This window comes from Orycteropus afer, unplaced genomic scaffold (genome assembly GCF_000298275.1).
Source record: "Orycteropus afer afer isolate SDZICR_OR568_19922 unplaced genomic scaffold, OryAfe1.0 scaffold00168, whole genome shotgun sequence".
Taxonomy (NCBI): Eukaryota; Metazoa; Chordata; class Mammalia; order Tubulidentata; family Orycteropodidae; genus Orycteropus; species Orycteropus afer.
In genome coordinates, this window is record NW_006921755.1 from 2,671,151 (window position 1) to 2,692,044 (window position 20,894).

The window sequence follows — 20,894 nt, forward strand, 5'->3', positions numbered from 1 at the left end:
CCAAAAAGATTAAACTCAACACATATATTGATAATTTAACTATTTCCCTATTGTTAAGCTATAAGGTACAAAATTGCTGAGAAAAAAAATAAAAGGGTATACAATGAATAGCCTTCCCCCCATTCCTGCCCCTGATTCATCCAGTTCTTGTTCTCTAGGGGCAACTACTGTTATGAGGTTCTTATGTGTCCCTCCAGTGATATTCTGGGCATGGTGTATGTATATATTTTTCTTCAAATTTTACCCTGTTATATATAACACTAGAAGCCCTGATGGTGCAGTGGTTAAGCACTTGGCTGCTAACTGAAAATTAGCAGTTAGAACCTATCAGCTGCTCTCTGGAAGAAATATGAGGCAGTCTGCATCCATAAAGATTTACAGTAAACCCTATGAGGCAGTTCTACCCTCTAAGGTAGCTGAGTCAGAATAGACTTGATGACAACGGGTACATATAACACTGCTATAAACAAATAGAAAAAATATTTAGTAATATGTTGTGATTCCCAAGGATACTTTTATGATTCCTAATAGTTACATATATAAATATGTGTATATATAATTTTTACACAATAACAAATATGAATGTGGTTTTAAATAGCTTTATAGTGTCAGCAATGGCTCATCATACATTCTTATGATAAATGGCATGCATTTTCAATGCAAAAAAGAGGCAAGGGATTCAGTCTGTTGACTTCTAACAGAGCTATGCTAAATCATTTGCTTGTGGACTGAATATCTGAACCTATTCCCATCAGCTACATTACAGCATAACGTTGCTGTTAGCTGCCATCAAGTCAGCTCCAATTCATGGCGACCCTATGTACAACAGAAGGAAACATTGCCTGGTCCTGCCAGCTTCACAATACTTGCCGTAATTGAGCCCACTGTTGCTACCACTGTGACAATCCATCTTGTTGAGGGCCTTCTCCTTTTTCATTGACCCTCCACGTTACCAAGCATGATATCCTTCTCCAGGGAGTGATCCCTTCTAACCACATGACCAAAGTAGGTGAGACAAAGTTTGGTCGTTCTTGCTTCTAAGGAGCATTCTGGCTGCATTTCTTCCAGGATAGACTTGCTAGTTCTTCTGGCAGTCTAAGGTACTTTCAGTATTCTTTGCCAACACCACAACTCTAAAGCATCAACTCTTTTTCAGTCTTCCTTATTCATTGTCCAGCTTTTACATCCATATGAGGTGACAGAAAATACCATGGCTTAGGTGAGGTGCACCTTAGTTTTCAAAGAGACATCTTTGCTCTTCAGCACTTTAAAGAGGTCTTTTGCAACACATTTGCCCAGTATAATACATCGTCTGATTTCTTGACTGCTGCTTCCATGGGTGTTGACTATGGATCCAAGTAATATGAAATCTTTGAAAACTTCAATCTTTTCTCAATTTATTGAGATACTGCATACTGGTCCAGTTGTGGTTCAAACCCACCAGCCACTTCTGGGAAGGAAGACTGGGCAATCTACTTACGTAGTGATACTGCCTTGGAAACCCAAAGAGGGGTTGCTATGAGTTGGATCCAACTCGACAGTGAGTTTGGTTTTTTGGAGTTTATACTGAGGTGTAATCCATACTGCAGACTGTAGTCTTTAATCTTCATCAGTAAGTGCAAGTCATCTTCACTTTCAGCAAGCAAGGCTGTGTTGTCTGCATATTGCAGGTTGTTAATGAATCTTACTCTAATCCTGATGCCACATTCTTCTTCATATAGTCCAGCTTCTCGGATTATGTGCTCAGCATACAGATTGAATAAGTATGGCGAAAGAATACAACGCTGACACACTCCCTTCTTGATTTTACACCATGCAGTATCCCCTTGTTCTGTTTGAACAACAGCCTCCCGTTCTATGTATAGGTTCCTCATGAGCACAATTAAGTGTTCTGGAATTCCCATTCTTCTCAATGTTATCTATAATTTGTTATGATCCACACAATCAAATGCTTTTGCATAGTCAATAAAACACAAGTAAACATATTTCTGGTATTCTCTGCTTTCAGCCAATTTCCATCTGACATCAGCAACGATATCCCTCATTCCACGTCTTCTTCTGAAACCAGCTTGCATTTCTGGAAGTTTCCAGTCAATATACTGCTGCAACTGTTTTTGAATTATCTTCAGCAAGATTTTACTTGCATGTGATATTAATGATAATGTTTGATAATTTCCACATTCTGTGGAGTCACCTTTCTTTGGAATGGGTACAAACATGGATCTCTTCTAGTCAGTTGGCCAGGTAGCTATCTTCCAAATCTCTTGGTATAGACGAGTGATTGTCTTAAGTGCAACATCCATTTATTGAAACATCTCAATGAGTATTCCTTCAATTCCTGGAGCCTTGTTCTTCCTTAATTCCTTCAGTGTAGCTTCTACTCTTCCTTCAATACCACTGGTTCTTGATCATATGCCACCTCCTGAGATGGATGAACATCAACCAGTTCTTTTTGGTAGAGTGACTCTGTGTATTCCTTCCATCTTCTTTTGATGTTTACTGAATCATTCAATTATTTTGCCCATAGAATCTTTCAACATTGCAACTCAAGGCTTAAATTTCCTCTTCAGTTCTTTCAGCTTGAGAAATGCTGAGCGTGTTCTTTCCTTTTGGTTTTCTAACTCCAGGTCTTCGCACATTTCATTATAATAATTGATTTTGTTGCCTCAAGCTGCTGTTTGAAATCTTCTGTCAGTTCATCCATTTGCTTTAGCTATTCTCTGTTCAAATTTCAGAACAAGGGCAAATTTCAGAGTCTCTTCTGACATCCATTTTGGTCTTTTCTTCCTTTCCTGTCTTTTTAATGACCTTCTGCTTTCTTCATGGATAATGTTCTTAATGTCATCCCACAGTTCCTCTGGTTTTCAGCCATTGGTGTTCAATGCATCAAATTTATTCTTTAGATGGTCTTTAAATTCAGGAGCGATATAATCAAGGTTAGGAGCTCTGGTAGTGTAGTGCTTAAGGCACTTGACTGCTAACCAGAAGGCTAGCGGTTCAAACCTACCAGCCCCTCTTTGGAAGGAAGGTTGGGCATCTAATTCCATAGTGATACTGCTCAGAAACCCAAGGAGGGGTCACTATGAATCAGGTCCGACTCAATGGCACATAACAACAACAACAACAACATAATCAATTTCATATTTTGGCTTTTGTGGACTTGTTTTAATTCTGAGCTTCAACTTGAACTTGCATATCAGCAGTTAGTTGATGGTCTGTCTGTTCTATAATCAGCTCCTGGCCTTGTTTTGGCTGAAGATATTGAGCTTCTCCTGCCACAGATGTAGTCAATCTGATTCCTGTGTAGTCCATCTGGTGAAGTCCACATGTATAGCCACCATTTTTATTGCTAAAAAAAAAGGTATTTGCAATGAATAAGTCATTGGTCTTGCAAAATTCTATCATGTGCACTCCAGTGTCATTCTATCACCAAGGCCGTATTTTCCAACTACCAGTGTTCTTTGTTTCCAACTTTTGCATTCCAATCACCAGTAATAATCAACACATCTTGATTGCATGTTTGGTCAATTTCAGATTCTAGAAGTTGGTAAAAAAATCTTTAATTTCCTCATCTTTGGCTTTTGTGATTAGTGCGTAAATCTGAGTAACAGTAGTATTAACCAGTCTTCCTTGGAGGCGTATGGATATTATCCTATCACTGACAGCACTGTACTTCAGTATAGATAGTGAAACATTCTTTGTGATGATAAAGGCCACACTATTCCTCTTTGTCATTCCCAGCATATATCATATAGTTGTCTGATTCAAAATGGCCCAAACCAATCCATTTTATCTCACTAATGCCTAGTGTAGTAGTTATGTTTGTGTGTCAACTTGGCTGGGCCTGGTTGAGTGACTGGGCAGCTGGTGGTAGTTATTCCCTTTGATGAGACTGGAAATCAACTCCATGGTGGGACCTACCACAAGCAGCTGAGTAGCTGCTGCCTTTGGGATGTGGTCTGCTTCCTGTATACGAGAAGTTTTGAGAATGGTCTCTAGCCTATGGTACGCTTGGACCCTGCATGTAGCTGTGTCGTTGCTGAGCAGCCTGCTATGCTCTGCTGACCTCGGGACTTACAATGGACTTAATTAAGTCAACAGCCTGCCAAGTGGTAGCATAGGGACTGTGCCTTTTTATTTGTCAACCTTGGGGTTTCTCAGCCTCAGCAGTCAGCAGCTGTCTGAGTGAAGAAAAGTCTCTAGCTCCAGTGGGCCGGGAGCAGGAGGCAGAGCTGAACCCCAAGGTTGAGGGGCTTTCACCCAGCCCCTAGAGCCTGGCACTTTGAACTTGGACTTAAATCCTCCAAATTGTAAGAATAAACTCCTGTTTGTTAAGGCTATCCCATTTGTGGTGTATTCCTGTCAGAGCGGCACTAGGTACCAGAACACCTAGGATATTGATCTTTATGCGTTCCATTTCATTTTTGACAACTTCCAATTTTCCTAGATTTATACTTCGTACATTTTATGTTACAATTATTAATGGATGTTTGCAGCTGTTTCTTCTCATTTTGAGATGTTATTATTAAAATGCTACTACTGATGAAAATATAAAGTTACATCTATTCATAAAATGGCTAAAGTTTTTCATTCAATGAATAAAATGTTTTTAACATTAAGTCTGAAGATATTAATTCAAGTTTTCATATGCCTCCAATTATCACTATCTTCTGCATTCTTTACTAATGAGAACATGAGGAAATTAATTAAAACCTGAAAGAAGTATTTCTGGAGAAATTGAAAAAAAAATAGCATGTCAGAGTTCACAAGGAATTATTACAAGCACAAGAAATTCATTCAATATTTGCCTGAAATTAAATATGTGCAGACTTCAAATATTAACTTTAAGTCATAAGATGGGAAAATTCAAACTTTGGGGGGGTTCATTTCTCATAAATCTTATATCATGGGGTAGGTGATAGGTGAGAGAGGACACAAAATACTGTTAATACAGTGTTTGGAAAGAGGTTGTAGTCCCCATGCCTTTTCCCACTAATAAAAATAAGTAGCTTCTGGAGAAGGGGGAAAGGCAGAGAAGGAGGTAGGCAGGGCAACCAATTTAAGGACCTAGTAAATAATGCCTCTGAGATTTATTATAGATCCTGACAAACTTGGTGAGAACATCTGCAAAAAATGAGAATGTGTAACAAACCAATACTATTTTTAAATGATAGTAACAAAATAGTAAGTAATTTTTCTCTAATAATATCTGCCAAACAAAATAGGATTCTCAAATCTTCTTGGATAAAGAAAATACACACAGATAAGCAGAATAAATGTATAATGGTATCTAACTACACAGACAATTCTATTCTTTAAATTTTTACTTGTTGTTATATTGTAAGTATCTTACATTATTATGAATGCTTTATAAACATCTTGAATGATTTCATAATGTCAAGTTTTGTGGTCATTCCACAATTTCCCTTCTTATTCGACTTATCATTTAGGTTATTTATAATATTAATTAAACTACAACAATAGAAATGATCATAAACTTCTACTCATAGTCCAAAATATTTACACAGAATTTCTCAGAGGCAGAATTACTGGATCAAAAGATATGATCATCTTTAAGGTTCCCAATACATCCATCAAACTGCTTTTAAAAAGTTGTAACAATTTTTATACCCACCAATGACATAGTAGAATGCCCATTTCACTAAACTCTTGTCAATACAGACTACTGTAATCTTAAAACCAGTATTATGTGGAAAAAAAAGTCTCATTATTGTTTTAATTCAAACACTTCATAAAAGGTTAATATTCTTTATAGTTTTTATTTTCTCTTGAGTCCCTGGGTGGCACAAACAGTTAAGCACTTAACTGTTGGAAGCCTGGCAGTATGAATCCACCCAGCGGTGACTTGGAAGACAGCCTTGGAGATCTGCTTCCAAAAGTACACAGACCTGAAAACTATACAACAGTTCTACTCTGCGCACTGGGGTTGCCATGAGTCAGAATCAATTTCACAGCAACCAACACCAACACCAACAAATTTTCTCTTGAGAATTGTAAGAATCCTTTATTATTGTCAGTTTTCTTCTGAAAAGGAAAGAAATCCTCTGGGGGGAAATGACCAAAATCAAAAAATCAAACCCACTGGCATTGAGTTGATTCTGACTCATAGAGATTCCCATTGGGTTTTTAAGGCTGTAAATCTTTATGGAAGTACATTGCCTCAGCTTCCTCCAAGGAACAGCTGGATCCAAAAGGAGGCACAAATCTGAGTGATGGATACTTGGGGGTTAACTTACTATCTTCTCTATTTATTATTCAATATTTAAATAACAAAAGTTTAAAGATTATCTTAAGAAAAATGGCTTTAAGTTTTGTACATAAAAGCAAAAGTAGTTCAAGATTTTATTTTCTAATGTATAATGAACAGTTTCTTTATTGAAGGTTAAATCTTCAGTACTATGTGCTTACTTAATGTTAGTATTTAAACCACCTCCAGCCAGGCTCTGAAGTTGACACTTCCCTCAGGTGAATGGGGAAGGCAATTCACACATTTGCAGGCTTGTTGCCATATTACCAACTGTGTGAGGATAATTTTGTACTTTGTGCTTTAACAAGAAAGTAGTTTTCTACATATTTTATGGAAAAAGAGCAGAACTTAGATAAAAGACAGAATGAAACACCAAGAAATGAAGAAGACCTCATACCTTTCTGAAACTTACTGAAGTTCTTATTTTGTTTTATTATACTTTAGATCTTATATTTAAATATATAAAATGATAGTTTTCCTAGGAAAACCCCAAATGTATTATTTAATTCTAGAGTCACTAAATGACAAAACTAGAAAGTGATATGCAAGCAGTTGTGTTAAGGAAGTGGGATCGCAGGCAATTTTTATTTCCAAATTTCTTTAATAGTGTCATAACTTTCAAAACAAAAAGTTACCTTGAATTATCAAATGTTATTACATATATTTTTAGAACAATATTAAAAAAAAAGTACAGACAAGAGAACAGAATTAGCAAAGGCTTAAGAAAAAAAAGTACATTTGTCTTTATGCTAGAATTCCCAACACTAAAAAAACCCACTGCCATCTAGTCAATTCCGACTCAGAGGCACCTCCACTGGGTTTCTAAGGTGATAAATCTTTACGGAAGTAGATTGCCACATCTTCCTTCTGCAGAGTGGCTGGTGGATTTGAACTGCCAACCTTCTGGTTAGTAGTCAAATGCCTTAGGCACTGTGCCACCAGAGCTCCTTTTAAGTACCTCAAATCAAATAGCAATCATTTCCTCATCTTTAAGCATGAAGCTATTTTATCAAGACAGTACTATGAGTTGATGAAGACCTTACTAATTAGAAAAGTTTCTTCCTTACCTTACACATGCCATAATCAGTGAGTTTAATGTGTCCTTCAGAGTCCAGTAACACATTGTCCAATTTCAAATCTCTATAAATTATCCCTCGCTCATGAAGATAATTTAATGCTAGACTGATTTCTGCAGAATAAAATCTAAAATAATAAAAAAAGAAGATATCACTTGATTCAAACATTTCAATTGTGGGGAATTGTTAGAGGAAGGAATTTAAGTCCTACTTCCACCTGCAAAGAGAAAGATAAAAATCACATTGAAAGTTTTTTTTCCCCCTTTCATTGTCTTTAGGATCTAATACCAAAAACACATTGAAGTACCATGTTAAAACATATGGACCTAAGACACAATTACAAAAGTTCCAGTCTATCAGGGACATATTTTTCATAAAGTTAACAATTTGACAATTTGAACCAGGGGTTTTTAATCTCTGGATCCTTGGATGGATGTTAGCCAGTCCATATTCCTCCTACAAATGTAAGTCATATGCACATTTTCTAGAAAATTTCCACAGCTTTCAATGCTTCTATAAGGGACCAATGACTTCCCAAAAGGCTAAGAAACAACTGATTGATCTAAAATGGAAAGTTCACTAAACGTTGACTAATCAAAGCAGAAAAGCCATACAAGATATTAGAAAAGGAATTAAAATAAACTATTCATAAAATTTAATATTAAAGAAAGCACTTTTTAAAACTACCACCACCTCACTGGCAATAACCAGAAAATTTAGCCTACATAATACAAATGAAACTAAACAAAATTATAAAGAATGCTAACCCTGTTACAAGGAGCTCTGGTGGCATAGTGCCTAAGGCACTTGACTGCTAACCAGAAGGCTGGCAGTTCAAACCCACCAGCCACTCCTCGGAAGACTGGGCAATCTACTTCTGTGGTGATACCGCCTCGGAACCCAAGGAGGGGTCACTATGAGTCAAATTGACTTGACAGCAGTGAGTTCCGCGTTTTTTGGTTTTAACCCTGTTACAAAGTATACAGATTATAACAATAATGAGCCTTTTTCTTTTTTTTGTAGTTTATGGCCATTTTGGTGGCATGTTATCATGACCATGATTGGAGGTACATATGCACATCTTCTAGCTGCTTAATTCTATGATCAGGGAGCCTGAGCTCTTACTCTGTGCTTTGGTTCCTAGAAAAGCAAAGATGGTATAAAAATCAGGATTAGCATTTTTGATATAATACCCCAAGCCTTATTAAACAAACTAGGAACAAAAACTAGCTATGCTTATAATTCAAAATATGTGTGGCTCTACTATGAAGGTTGACCATTTGATAAATAAACAATGAATATAAACAAACAGAAAATTTCAAAAGAAAACGTTTGGGCTTACTACTAGATCGTTGTTGTTAGGTGCCATTGTATTGGCTCCAACTCACAGCGACCCCTGTACAACAGAACAAAACACTGGCCAGTCCTGCACCAGCCTCACAATCCCTGCTAGATTAGTATGGTTTATACATTTTTATAAAATTCAAGGGTATTATCACTTTTTGACAAGAAATAATGAATTAGAGATATTTCTATTAAATACATTAATTTTTAAAATGAAATCTCTAACCTATGCTCTCCTTTTAACAATTACATGCTTACAGAAATTCACGTTTCATTTTGGCATTACTCTTATGAAGCTGGAAAGGGTAACAACTGTTGCTAATTATAAGTAAAAAAAAAAACACAAAAAACCAACTACCACCAATAAACCCCACAAAAACATGGCACTGATGGATTAAACTATTAAAATCATAGTCAATCAATACAAGTTTTTCACGATTCCTCCCCACCTAACTTCTCCAACATACAATTCATAATCTTTCATAATAATATCAAATTAAGGGCATAAAATTGATATTTAACACTCTTTTCTCTTATTCATCAACATATATGGGACCAGAGGAAGTAAGTAATAAGGCAGAACAATTCAGAAATTAATATAGAGGAAAAACAGAATTATATAATAGTTTCAGAGAAATTATTTTATTACTCTCACATATATACAAACAACCTTCTAATGAAAAACTGTCAATTAGAGATCACTGCAAAGCCAGTAAGATTAATAAGAAGTATTTGTAAATTCATCAGTTATGTAAGTGACTGATGCTGAATGATTTTTAAGTAATTGTTGTAGTACACTGAAGATTTTCCTTTTAGTACTATCTATACGTCATTGCTTAAAAATTGGTTAGAATTTACTTTTAGTACTGCTTATACATAACTGCTTAGGAAGCACATAAGTATATGATATCATAAGCATATGACAGAATACATATAATGTAATATTGTAATAATGTATGTATTATAATGTAAACTAACTTTTTAGCTCAGTCTCCACTTGCAGGCATACCTCAGAGATATTGTGGGTTCAGTTCCAGACCACCACAACAAAGCAAATATCACAAGAAAGTAAGTCACATGAATTTTTTGGTTACTCAGTGCATATAAAAGTTATGTTTAAAATATACTGTAGCTATAAGTGTGCAACAGTTTGAAATATTGTGACAATTAGGAAAATGTGACACAGAGACAGGAAGTGAGCACTTACTATTGGAAAAATGGGAGTTATAGACTTGCCTGACACATGGCTGCCACAAACCTTCAATTTGTAAAAAATGCAGTATCTGCAAAGTGCCATAAAGTGAAGCAAAATAAAAGGAGGTATGCCGTACTTATAAAAAATTAACTAATATAAAAATAAATGAAGTATCTACTGTTTTCAACCACTGACACATCAAATGTCACTCCCTCACAAAAAATCCAACACAAACAAAGAAACAATAAACAAAAAACTTACCTGGCATGTTCTTCAGGAAGTTTTCTTTGCCGCTGCATATGAAACATTAGATCTCCTCCATTTACATATTCTATAACAAAGAACAACCTAAACCACAGGAGAGAATCAATGAAACCAAATAAGGTAATGTAACTTTGCATGTTAAACACTACAGAAATCAGTCACAACCAACGTAGCATTTTACACCATTTACCCTTCACAAAGATGGCAGGAATCTGTGGTAGAAGCAAAGGGTACCAAGAATACAAAGTTGTTTAATCACAACAGATATGATGATGATTTTATAACTTCTACTTTTACACTAAAGTTGTACCACTTGTGATCCACAACCACTTACTCCCACCCAAATTTTAGAATTTAGTAGGTAATTTTCAACTTAAGATAAAAAAGTTGATCTCCTTCTCCTCCCTACTCCAGTTAAACCCTAGAGAAACCATAAATCCTAAAAGTAGAATCCTGGGCTTATTAAAAAAAAAAAGTTAGATTTCTACTGTTGTAATTATGACCTAACCTTTTTTTTCTTTCCCTGTCTAAAGCAAGTGATTTCCTAATGCTGATCCACTTTCAAATTGCTTTCACTGATTGGAATATGAGTTGTGTGAAGTTACAAGCACAGTACTGTTAGGTCCTTCTCCATGACTTCTACTCCATGAATCATAGTAGATAGGGTTCTTTTAGTGTTATATACAAATGTACAAAGCCCAGTAATTATTCCATTATCTTTCAATCTTACCTGCTTTCTGTCTGAAAGCATGAATGTAGCCCAACAAGAAAAGGATGATTGGATGCCTGCTCAAAAACATGCTTCTCTGTCTGCACCCAATCAATATCCTATTTAAAATATAAAAGAAATATGTTATGTCAAACTGAACCTGCATCATCAAATCTAATAATAAGTGTGTTCCAAGCAACTGAATTATCACAAATATAATTATTACCAACAAGGCTAATATCAAAATCATTGATAATCATAACATAACAACTTATACATAAAGAGAAAAACACCACTAGTGAATCTTTCAATAAAATGAAAATATGTAGAAAACTTTTATAAAGAGCAAGTACTTTTCCCTGGTATGGTTTGATTTTCATTTTTAAAAAATCTAATAATAGATTAAATATCTCTTATATAATCTGTTTTGAAGGATATATTTAGAAAAGTAGACTGAAATAATAAAGCATGAACATTAAGGTTATACAGAGTTAGAAGTAGTAACATATCACTAAGCTTACCTCATCATCATTGACAAGCTCTTTTTTCACAACTTTCATGGCATAAATACGATCTGTTTTTTTTAATCGAACCAGTAGTACTTTGGCATAACTTCCTCTTCCTATTACCCTGAGCAAATCAAAATCCTGAAGTCCTAAACTAGACGAAGCTTTGCCACTTTCCCTGGTGTTCATTGCCTGTTGGGAACATTTATACCAAATGGTTATATGTGAAATATTCAGCATAATACATTGTATTTCTAACACAGTTATACCTATAACTTAAAAATATTTTCTAATTTAAGTTCTTAATAATTCTTTTCTAACATAATTTGAGACTATAATCTAACTACCTAAGTGGGAGGATGAGTTCGTGAGTTGAGGTCTGAGCAGTGTTGATGGGAATTGAAATCTGAGAAATATTACAGATATCTTCAAAAAGGAGCTGGTAACTTTTGGTATCAGGGTAATGAAAATGCATGAATAAAAAATGACACAAATTGGTGACTGGGAGATTGGAGTTACCACTGATAGGGAAAATAAAGTGTGGGGAAAAGATAAGATTGACAGAGATGGAGGAGAGAATCCAAGATGGTGGAGTAGGCAGCTATACTACTCAGATCCTCTGCAATAAAGACTTGAGAAACCAAGCGAAATGGATATTTATGACATTCATGGAACCTAGAGTTTCAAAGGAAAGGATAAAGTAGTAGATGAAATACCAGTAAGAGGAAGAGACTGAGTGAAAACAGCAAACCAAAGAGCCATACAGAGTAGTGAATTGCAAACTATTTTGAATTATTGAAAGCAGTATTCTGATCGGGGCAGGAACTAGGTAACTGGCTCCCTCACACAAGAATGCACTAACATCCACATCAGATCGAAGACCAGAGAGGTATGATCTCCTCCCCATAGCCCATACAACCTCCTGGTGACCTGAAGGGTGGCTCTGCCCACCTCAAGGCTGCTGGTGGTGTGCTACATTTTTTTTTTTTTTTTAATCTTTCTTTTTAGTTCTTCCCTCTCCACCTCCCCTTTTTCTCTTTTATTCAACCTTGCCCTTGCTGCCTTGCTAGTCAGCAGTGCCCACCACTGCCCCTCCCTGGTCAGTGGTGCATGTTCCCAGAGAGTGAATGCTGTGTTCCACTGCAACCATGTTTGCCAGGTAGTGCTTCTGCTAGCACTGTACTGCCATTGTTTTTTCTTTCTTAGTTCTTCTCTTTTACCATTGACCTCTGTTGTGATTTTTCTTCCCCTTTTCTTTTTTTTGATTGGGCAGAATGGCTGTCTGCCTCTTACTGCCTCCATGGTCAGCAATACACCACCCCCTCCACAGCGACAGTGGAGCTGCATGGAGCTCTCTACCCATAGAATGAACTCCACATTCCCGATGCAGCTGTGTTTGGCAGCAAATTTCTTCTCAGTTTTTCTTCTCTTTATTTTCTTCTCAGTTTTTCCATCCTCCCTGTCATTTGTTTTACTCTTTTATTTTTCCTCTCCACCCCCTTTTTTTTTGCCCTGCCCCTTGCCACCTCCACTTTCAGTAGCACTTATGCCCCTCCCTTGTGCATTTAGTAGCAAGTGTTCCTGTGGAGTGACTGCTACATTCCCGTTGCAGTTATCTTTGGCAGCTAGTGCTTACGCCACTACTGTGCTGCTTTTTTTCTTTATCTTTTTCTTCTTAGGTCTTCTTTTTCCCCTCCCCGTTTTATTCTTCTTTTTACCCCCTTTAGTTCTGGCAGTGTAGTGCCTAAGGCATTTGACTGCTAACCAGAAGGCTGTTGGTTCAAACCCACCAGCCACTCCTCTGAATGAAGGTTGGGCAATCTACTTCCATAGTGATACCACCTTGAAAACCCAAGGAGGGGTCGCTATTAGATCCAACTCAATGGCAATGAGTTTGATTTTTTTTTTTTTTGGTTTCTTCTTCCCCTCTCCCCTTTCTTTTTTTCCCTAGCAGTTTGGAACCAGTGATCCTATGCAGCCATACCCACCACACCTGTTGCCCTACCCACTGGACAAGTACCACCATCTACTCAAGCAAAACTGAATCAACAACAGATGGTGACAAAACTCCCCAGCCTGCCCTCAGCTGCACTACATGACCAGCAATCACAGAATAACACCCACAGTTCCCACCTGTTACCAAATCCATAGGAGACAGGTGGTGAGGACTCCAGCACTGTCAAGATAGCAACCAAAGTACTACAATCATCTCACTGCCAAGACATATTAAAATAAAATAAAACAAAAAAGCAGGGTAAAGCAACTTGTATTCTTGTATGAAAACATACAATCAATAACAACAACAACAAAAAAACTAATACCACAATGTCTCAGACAACACACAACTTCAAATAATACTCACAAAAAAGGACAAGATAGCTCAAGCAAATAACCAAAATACAGGCCAAGAAAATTTCCCAGAGGAAAAAATGCTACTGCAACTATATGATAAGGAATTCAAAAGAATTACTCTTAAGTCTCTACAACAGATTAAGAATAATTCAGGAAAACAAGAATAAATTGACAAAATGAATGATAAAATTAGAAACCATACAAAAACAGTAAACAGAAAAAAAAAAGAGACTGACTAAAATTTCAGAAATGGACAATGTAATGGAAGACAGAATTAGCAAAATTGAGGACAAATCTCTTAGTACTTATTTGTTAAAGGAATAATCAGGAAAAAAATGAAAAAAACAATTAAGAACATCTAAGAATTATGTGGGAAACCATCAAGAGGAATAACAAATTATTAAGAAGAAACAAAAAAAGCACAAAGAAAACTGTCACAAATATTTGTTGAAAGTAAACTTCTCCAGTGTCATGAAAGATGAGAAGCTATGCATTCAAGAAGCTCAACAAATACCAAATAGGCCTCAAATGAAAACCACCAAGATATATTGTAATCAAACTTTCCAAAACCAAAGTTAAAGGAAAAATCCTAAAAGCAGCTTGGAATGAATGGAAAGGTACCTACAAAGGAGAACCAGTAAGATTAAGATCTGATTTCTCAGCAGAAACCATGCCAGTGAGAAAGCAAAGCAGTGACATATATAAAGCCCTGAAAGAAAAAAAAAAAAAACACCAATAATCATACACCCAGAAAAACTGTCCATCAAATATGATGGTAAAATTACAACATTTCCAGATAAATAGAAATTAAGGTAATTTGTAAAAACCCGACCAAGCTTATAAGAAATGTTAAAAAGAATCCTCTGGGCAGAGACCCAACAAAGGCAGAGAACAATCTGAGATTAAGACACACAACAACATACCCAAAAATCAACCTTAGTATGGAAATATAAAATACACCTACAAAACTGAAAATAGGGAACCAGAAGTGTCAATGTATAAATGATGACAACTACAAAGCAGAAAAGAGCTTTGGTAGCATAGTGCCTAAGGCACTTGACTGCTAACCAGGAGGCTGGCAGTTCAAACCCACCAGCCACTCCTTGGAAGGCAGGTTGGGCTATCTATGATACTGCCTCAGAAACCCAAGGAGGGGTCGCTATGAATCGGGTCCAACTCGAGGGCACATAACAACAACAACAACAACACAATAAAATGGACTGCTTTAAACTTAGGAAGAATAAGATACAGAGTAACTCAAACAAAATTAACAAACTTTCTCATTAAAATAAAAAAGAAGAAACTCTAAAGACTCAGTAAACACTAAAATGACAGTAACAAAGGAAACTATAAGAAAATTCATAAAATGAATTCAGCACAGAAAAACATATGAAACAAAGAAATCAACAGCACCACAAATGTGCGTGCACACGCACACACACACAAACACAGCAAAATTACAATAGTAAATCCACACCTTGTTGTTGTTGTTATTTGCCGTCGAGTCGGCCCCGACTCATAGCGACCCCTCCTTGGGTTTCCGAGGCAGTATCACTACGGAAGTAGGACTGCCCAACCTTCCTTCCGAGGAGTGGCTATCAACAGTTATACTGAATGTAAACAGATACACCAGTAGTAGCAGAATGGATAAGAAAACATGATGCATCAATATGCTGTTTACAAGAGACAAACTACAAAGACAAAAATAAGCTAAAAATCAAAGAATAGGAAAACATAAATCAAGCAAATGGCAACCAAAAAAGAGCAGGCAATATTAATTTCTGATAAAATAGACATTAAGACCAGCAAAAGATACAAAGAAGGACATTATATAAAGGGCCAATCCAACAAGAGAACATAATCATAATAAATACCTATGTACCCAATCAAGAGCCCTAAAATACATGAATCAAAATTTAACAGAATTGAAAAGAGAAATACACAACCCTACAATAATAGTAGGAGACTTTAAAACACCACTTTCAATGAAGGATAGAACAACTAGAAAGAAACTCAATAAAGATAAAGAAGATTGAAACAACATAAACAACTAAACCTTAAAGATACATATAGAACACTCCACCCAACATCAGCAAAATATAAACTTTTTTCCAGTGCACATGGAACACTCCCCAGAATAGACCAAATGTTAGACCGTGAGCAGGCCTCAATAAATTTAAGATTAACAAAATACTACAAAGCATCTTCTCAGATCACAATGTTATAAAATTAAAAATCAACAACAGGCAGATCAAGAGAGGAAAAAAATCAAATACACAGAAATTTAATAATACCCTGCTTAAAAACTACTAATAGAAGAAATAAAAAAAAATTCCTTGAATCAAATGAGAATGAAAACAAAACATAAAAATCTTTGGGACACAGCAAAAGTAGTGCTCAGAAGACAATTTACTGCAATGAATGCATACATCAAAATAGAAGAGAGAAAACCAACACCTTATGTCCAACAATTAGAAAAAGAATAGCAAAAAAAAAAAAATAAAAAATAAAAAGCCTTCAGTCACTCAAAGAGAGGAAATAAAGATTCAAGCAGAAATAAATGAAACCAAAACCAGAATAAAATCAACAAGACTAGAAGTTGGTTTTTTTAAAAGGATTAATAAAATTGACAAATCACTAGCAAATCTAACAAAGGAAAAGATGGAGAAGATGCAAATAAGAAATAGGGGATGTCACAACAGAACAAACTGAAATAAAAGGATAATAACGGAATACTATGAAGAACTGTACTCCAACAAATTTGAAAACCTAGAAGAAATGGACAAATTTCTAGAAACACACTACCTACCCAAACTAATATAATCTGAGGCAGAAAATGTGAACTGACCCATTACAAAAGAAGAAATTGAATAGATTAAAAAAAAAAAAAGAAACTCCCAACAAAAAAGTCCTCGCCCATATGGCTTCACTAGGAATTCTCCCAAACATCCAGAGAAGAGCTGACAACAATTCTACACAAACTACTCTAGAATATAGTAAAGGATGGAATACTCCCAAACTCATTCTATGAAGGAAGCATAACCCTAATACAAAAACCACACAAAAACACCACTAAAAAGGAAAATAATAGACTGATATCCCTCATGAACACAGGCATAAAAAATCTCAACAAAATTCTCAGTTAATAGAATCCAACAACATATCAAAAAAATCATGATCAAATGGGATTCTTACTAGGCATGTAAGGATGGTTCAACATTAGAAAAGCAATCAACATAATCACATAAAGAAAACAAAGGAAAAGAACATGATCAAATCAATCAATGCAGAAAAGCATTTGACACAATCCAACACACATTCTTGATAAAAATTTTCAGCAAAATAGGAATAGAAGGGAGATTCCTGTACATAATTAAGGGCATACACACAAAACCAATGGCCAACACTTATTCTTAATGGAGAGAGAGTGAAAACATTCCTCCCACAAATGGCAACCAGACAACATGTCCTTTATCTCCACTCCTATTCAATATTGTACTGGAAGTCCTAACCAGAGCAATAAGCAAGAAAGGGAAATAAAAGGCATCCAGATTGGCAAAGAAGAAGTAAAACTATCTCTATGTGCAGATGAGATGATCTATACATAGTAAATTCCAGAAACTCAACAAGTACTGAAACTAACAGAAGGATTCAGTAAAAGTGAAAGAGTAAAAGATCAACAAACATAATTCAGTTGGAGTCCTTTACACTAACAAAGAAAACTTGGAAAAGGAAATCAGAAAAAAGACAAAGACTTAGAAATAAATCTAACCAGAGATATCAAAGATCTACACAAAGAAAACTACAAAGCACTACAAGAAACTAAAAAAGACTGACATAAATGGGAGAATATACCATGCTCATTGTTCTGGTTACCTAGTGCCACTCTGACAGGAATATACCACAAATGGGATGCTTGAACAAACAGAAGTTTATTCTCTTACAGTTTGGAGGCTTTAAGTCTGAGTTCAAAGTGCTAGGCTCTAGGGGCTGTGTGAAAGCCCCTCGATCTTGGGCTTCAGCTCTGCTTCTTGCTCCCAACCCACTGAAGCTAGAGGCATCTCTTCACTCAAGTAGTTTATTGGCTGCTGAGGCTAACGAGCCCAAGGTCGACAAATAAAATGGCACAGTAACGATGTTACCAAACCACATGGCAGGCCATTAATTCAAGTTCATCAAAAGTCCCAAGGTTGGCAGAGCATAGCAGGCTGCTGAGCAACGACATAGCTACATGCAGGATCCAAGCGTGCCATATGCTGGAGACCATTCCCCAAGGCTTCTCCTTATACAAGAAGCAGACCACATCCCTAGGGCAGATACTCAGCTGCTCACAGTAGATTCCACCATGGAGTTGATTATCAGTCTCATCATGGAGAATACTACATCCAGCTGCCCAGCCACTCAAACAGGCCCAGCCAAGTTGACACACAAACTTAACTACCACACTCATAGACAGGAAGACTTAACACTGAGAAAATGTTTGATCTACAGATAGAATGCAAACCCAATTCATATTCCATCATCATTTTTTAAAGAGATGGAAAAACTAATCATCAGCTTTATATTGAAAGTAAAGACACTACTAAAGAAGAACAAAGTAGGAAGCCACTCACTCTCCAATCTCAAAACTCACTATGCAGCCACAGTAGTCAAAACAGCCTGGTATGTTACAATGACAGACACATAGACCAATGGAACATAATTGAGAACGTAGATGTAACTCCCTCCACCTATGGACAGCTGATTTTTGACAAAGGGCTAAAATCCCATAAAATGGGGGAAGACACAGTCTTTTTAACAAATGGCGCTGGAAAAACTGGATATCCACTTGCAGAAAAATCAAACAGAATACATGTCAATCACCATAAAAAAAAAAATTAAAGACGGATTGAAAACCTAAATGTAAAATATGTTGTTGTTGTTATGTGCCGTCCAGTCGGCCACGACTCATAGCGACCCCTCCTTGGGTTTCCGAGGCAGTATCACTACGGAAGTAGGATTGCCCAACCTTCCTTTCGAGGAGTGACTGGTGGGTTTGAACCGCCAGCCGTCTGGTTAGCAGGCAAGTGTCTTAGCTACTATGCTACCAGAGCTCCTAATGTAAAATATAAAACTATACAAATTATCAAGAAAAAAACAGGGGCAAACTTAGGTGCCCTAACACATGCCATAAATACACTATCAAACATAACTAAAAATGCACAAACAGCAGAAGCCAAACTAGATGACTGGAACCTCCTCAAAATTAAAACATTTATATTTATGTATATCCAAAGACTTGACCAAAAGTGTAAAAAAGAGAACCTAAGATTGGGAAAATATTTGGCAACCACATATTCAGACAATTTTACAGAAAATTTCAACAACTCAACAACAGAAAGAAGCACCTGAAAAATGGGCAAAGGACATGAACAGATGCTTCACCAAAGAAGGTATCCAGGCAGCCAACAAACATGAAGAAATGCTCTCATGCTCATTCACCATTAGACAGATGCAAATTAAAACAACAGTGAGATATCATTTCATCCCAACACTAGTAGCAATATTTACAAATACAGAAAACAACAAATGCTGGCAAGGGTGTGAGTGACTGGAACCCTCCTACAAAGGTGGTGGGATTGTAAAATGGTGCAACTACTGTGGAAAACAGTATGGTACTTCCTTTATTTTTAAAGGAAACAGATACACCAAAGGACTCAGCAACCTCACTACTAGGTATACATCCTAGAGAGATAAAAGACGTGACATGAACAGGTATGTATACACTCATGTCCACCACAGCATTATTCACAATAGCAGAGATGGAAACAACCAAAGTGCCCATCAACAGATGAATGGATAAACTATGGTCTGTAGACACAATGGAATACTATGCAACATTAAAAAATAATGATGAATCTGCCAAACACCTTAAAACATGGAGGAGTGAAATTAGTCAATCACAAAAGGACAAATACCATGAGACCACTACCATAAAAAGTCAAGAAAAGGTTTACACACAGAAAGGAACATTCTTTGAAGGTTACCAGAGATGCGAAGGGAAGAGAGCGTTAACTAACTACAGGGTAGATACATATTGACTAGGAAAAGGCAGTATGTAATAAAGAGGAGGTCAGCACAAAAATGATCAAGGCAAAGGAAGACACTGGGAGAAGTACAATAGTTAAAGGCAACAAAGGTAAGTACTATTATATACACAATCCTGCAATAAGAGTAATAACAATAATCTATGACTGGATATATAAATAGACACCCAAGCTGAACAGGTGTGGGAAGGCGAATGGAACTACACTTACAAATACATAAAGGTTTCACAGAGAATATTTCCACATATGTATTTTTATGTGCTGCAAATATATCTACGAATATAGGAGAGCATACAGGGGACAAAGTTATGAAAACTTCTTAGCCATAACCAAACACCTTGAGGGAATGAATCACCAGGCCTGGAGGCTCAGGACAATAAACCTGGGGACATCAAGGTCAACTGGGATAACACAGTCCACAAAGACAATGTTCTACATCCTACTTTGGTGAGCAGCAACTAGCTCTTAAATGTTTGTGAGTGGTCACTTAAAGTATAATTACTAGTCTCTCCTCATCAGGAGCAGAATGGAAAACAACAAATAAAATAAAAGATGCAAAGAAACAGTTAGCTCAAAGGACTGACGGACCCAGCCTCCACAACCCTGAGATCAGAAAAACAAGAAGATGCGTGGCTATCACTGCTGACAGCTCTGGAAGTGATCACAATAGGAGGTCCTGGTTAGAGCGGGAGAAAAACGTGGAACTAAAAGAAAAAAAAACTGGCTTACTAGTCTGTTAGAGACTGGTGGAACCCTAAGACTATGGCCCTTAAATATCCTTTAAGCGTGGAACTGAACTCCTGTACCTCGACATTCAGCCAAACAGAAAAGCCTATAAGGTCAACGATAACACCACAGAGGCACTCACTCCTTTGAACAATCAACCATAAAAGATCAAAAGGGCAGCATTTGCCCAGGGATAAAGCTCAGAAGGTAGGAAGGGATAGGAAAGAAGGACAAATGGAAACAGTGAACACAAGGAGGAAGTAGGAAGAGTGCTATCACATTGTGGGGATTGCAATCAATGTCACAAAACAAAGTGTGTTCAAATTGAATGGAAAAACAATTTGCTCTGTAAACTTTCATGCAAATCA

The 20,894-nt window shown here is 36.5% G+C and overlaps 1 protein-coding gene across 1 annotated transcript in view; it reads right to left on the reverse strand.

Annotated features, from left to right (window-relative positions):
• Positions 1–20,894, reverse strand: part of PRKCI (protein kinase C iota) — a 156,242-nt gene that overhangs the window by 31,445 nt on the left and 103,903 nt on the right. The window contains exons 8-11 of the mRNA XM_007946659.1: positions 11,378–11,554; positions 10,878–10,975; positions 10,145–10,231; positions 7,336–7,471 (exon numbers count right to left, since the gene is read on the reverse strand). Coding sequence (XP_007944850.1) covers positions 7,336–7,471; positions 10,145–10,231; positions 10,878–10,975; positions 11,378–11,554 — 498 coding nt within the window. The remainder of the gene's footprint in view (positions 1–7,335; positions 7,472–10,144; positions 10,232–10,877; positions 10,976–11,377; positions 11,555–20,894) is intronic.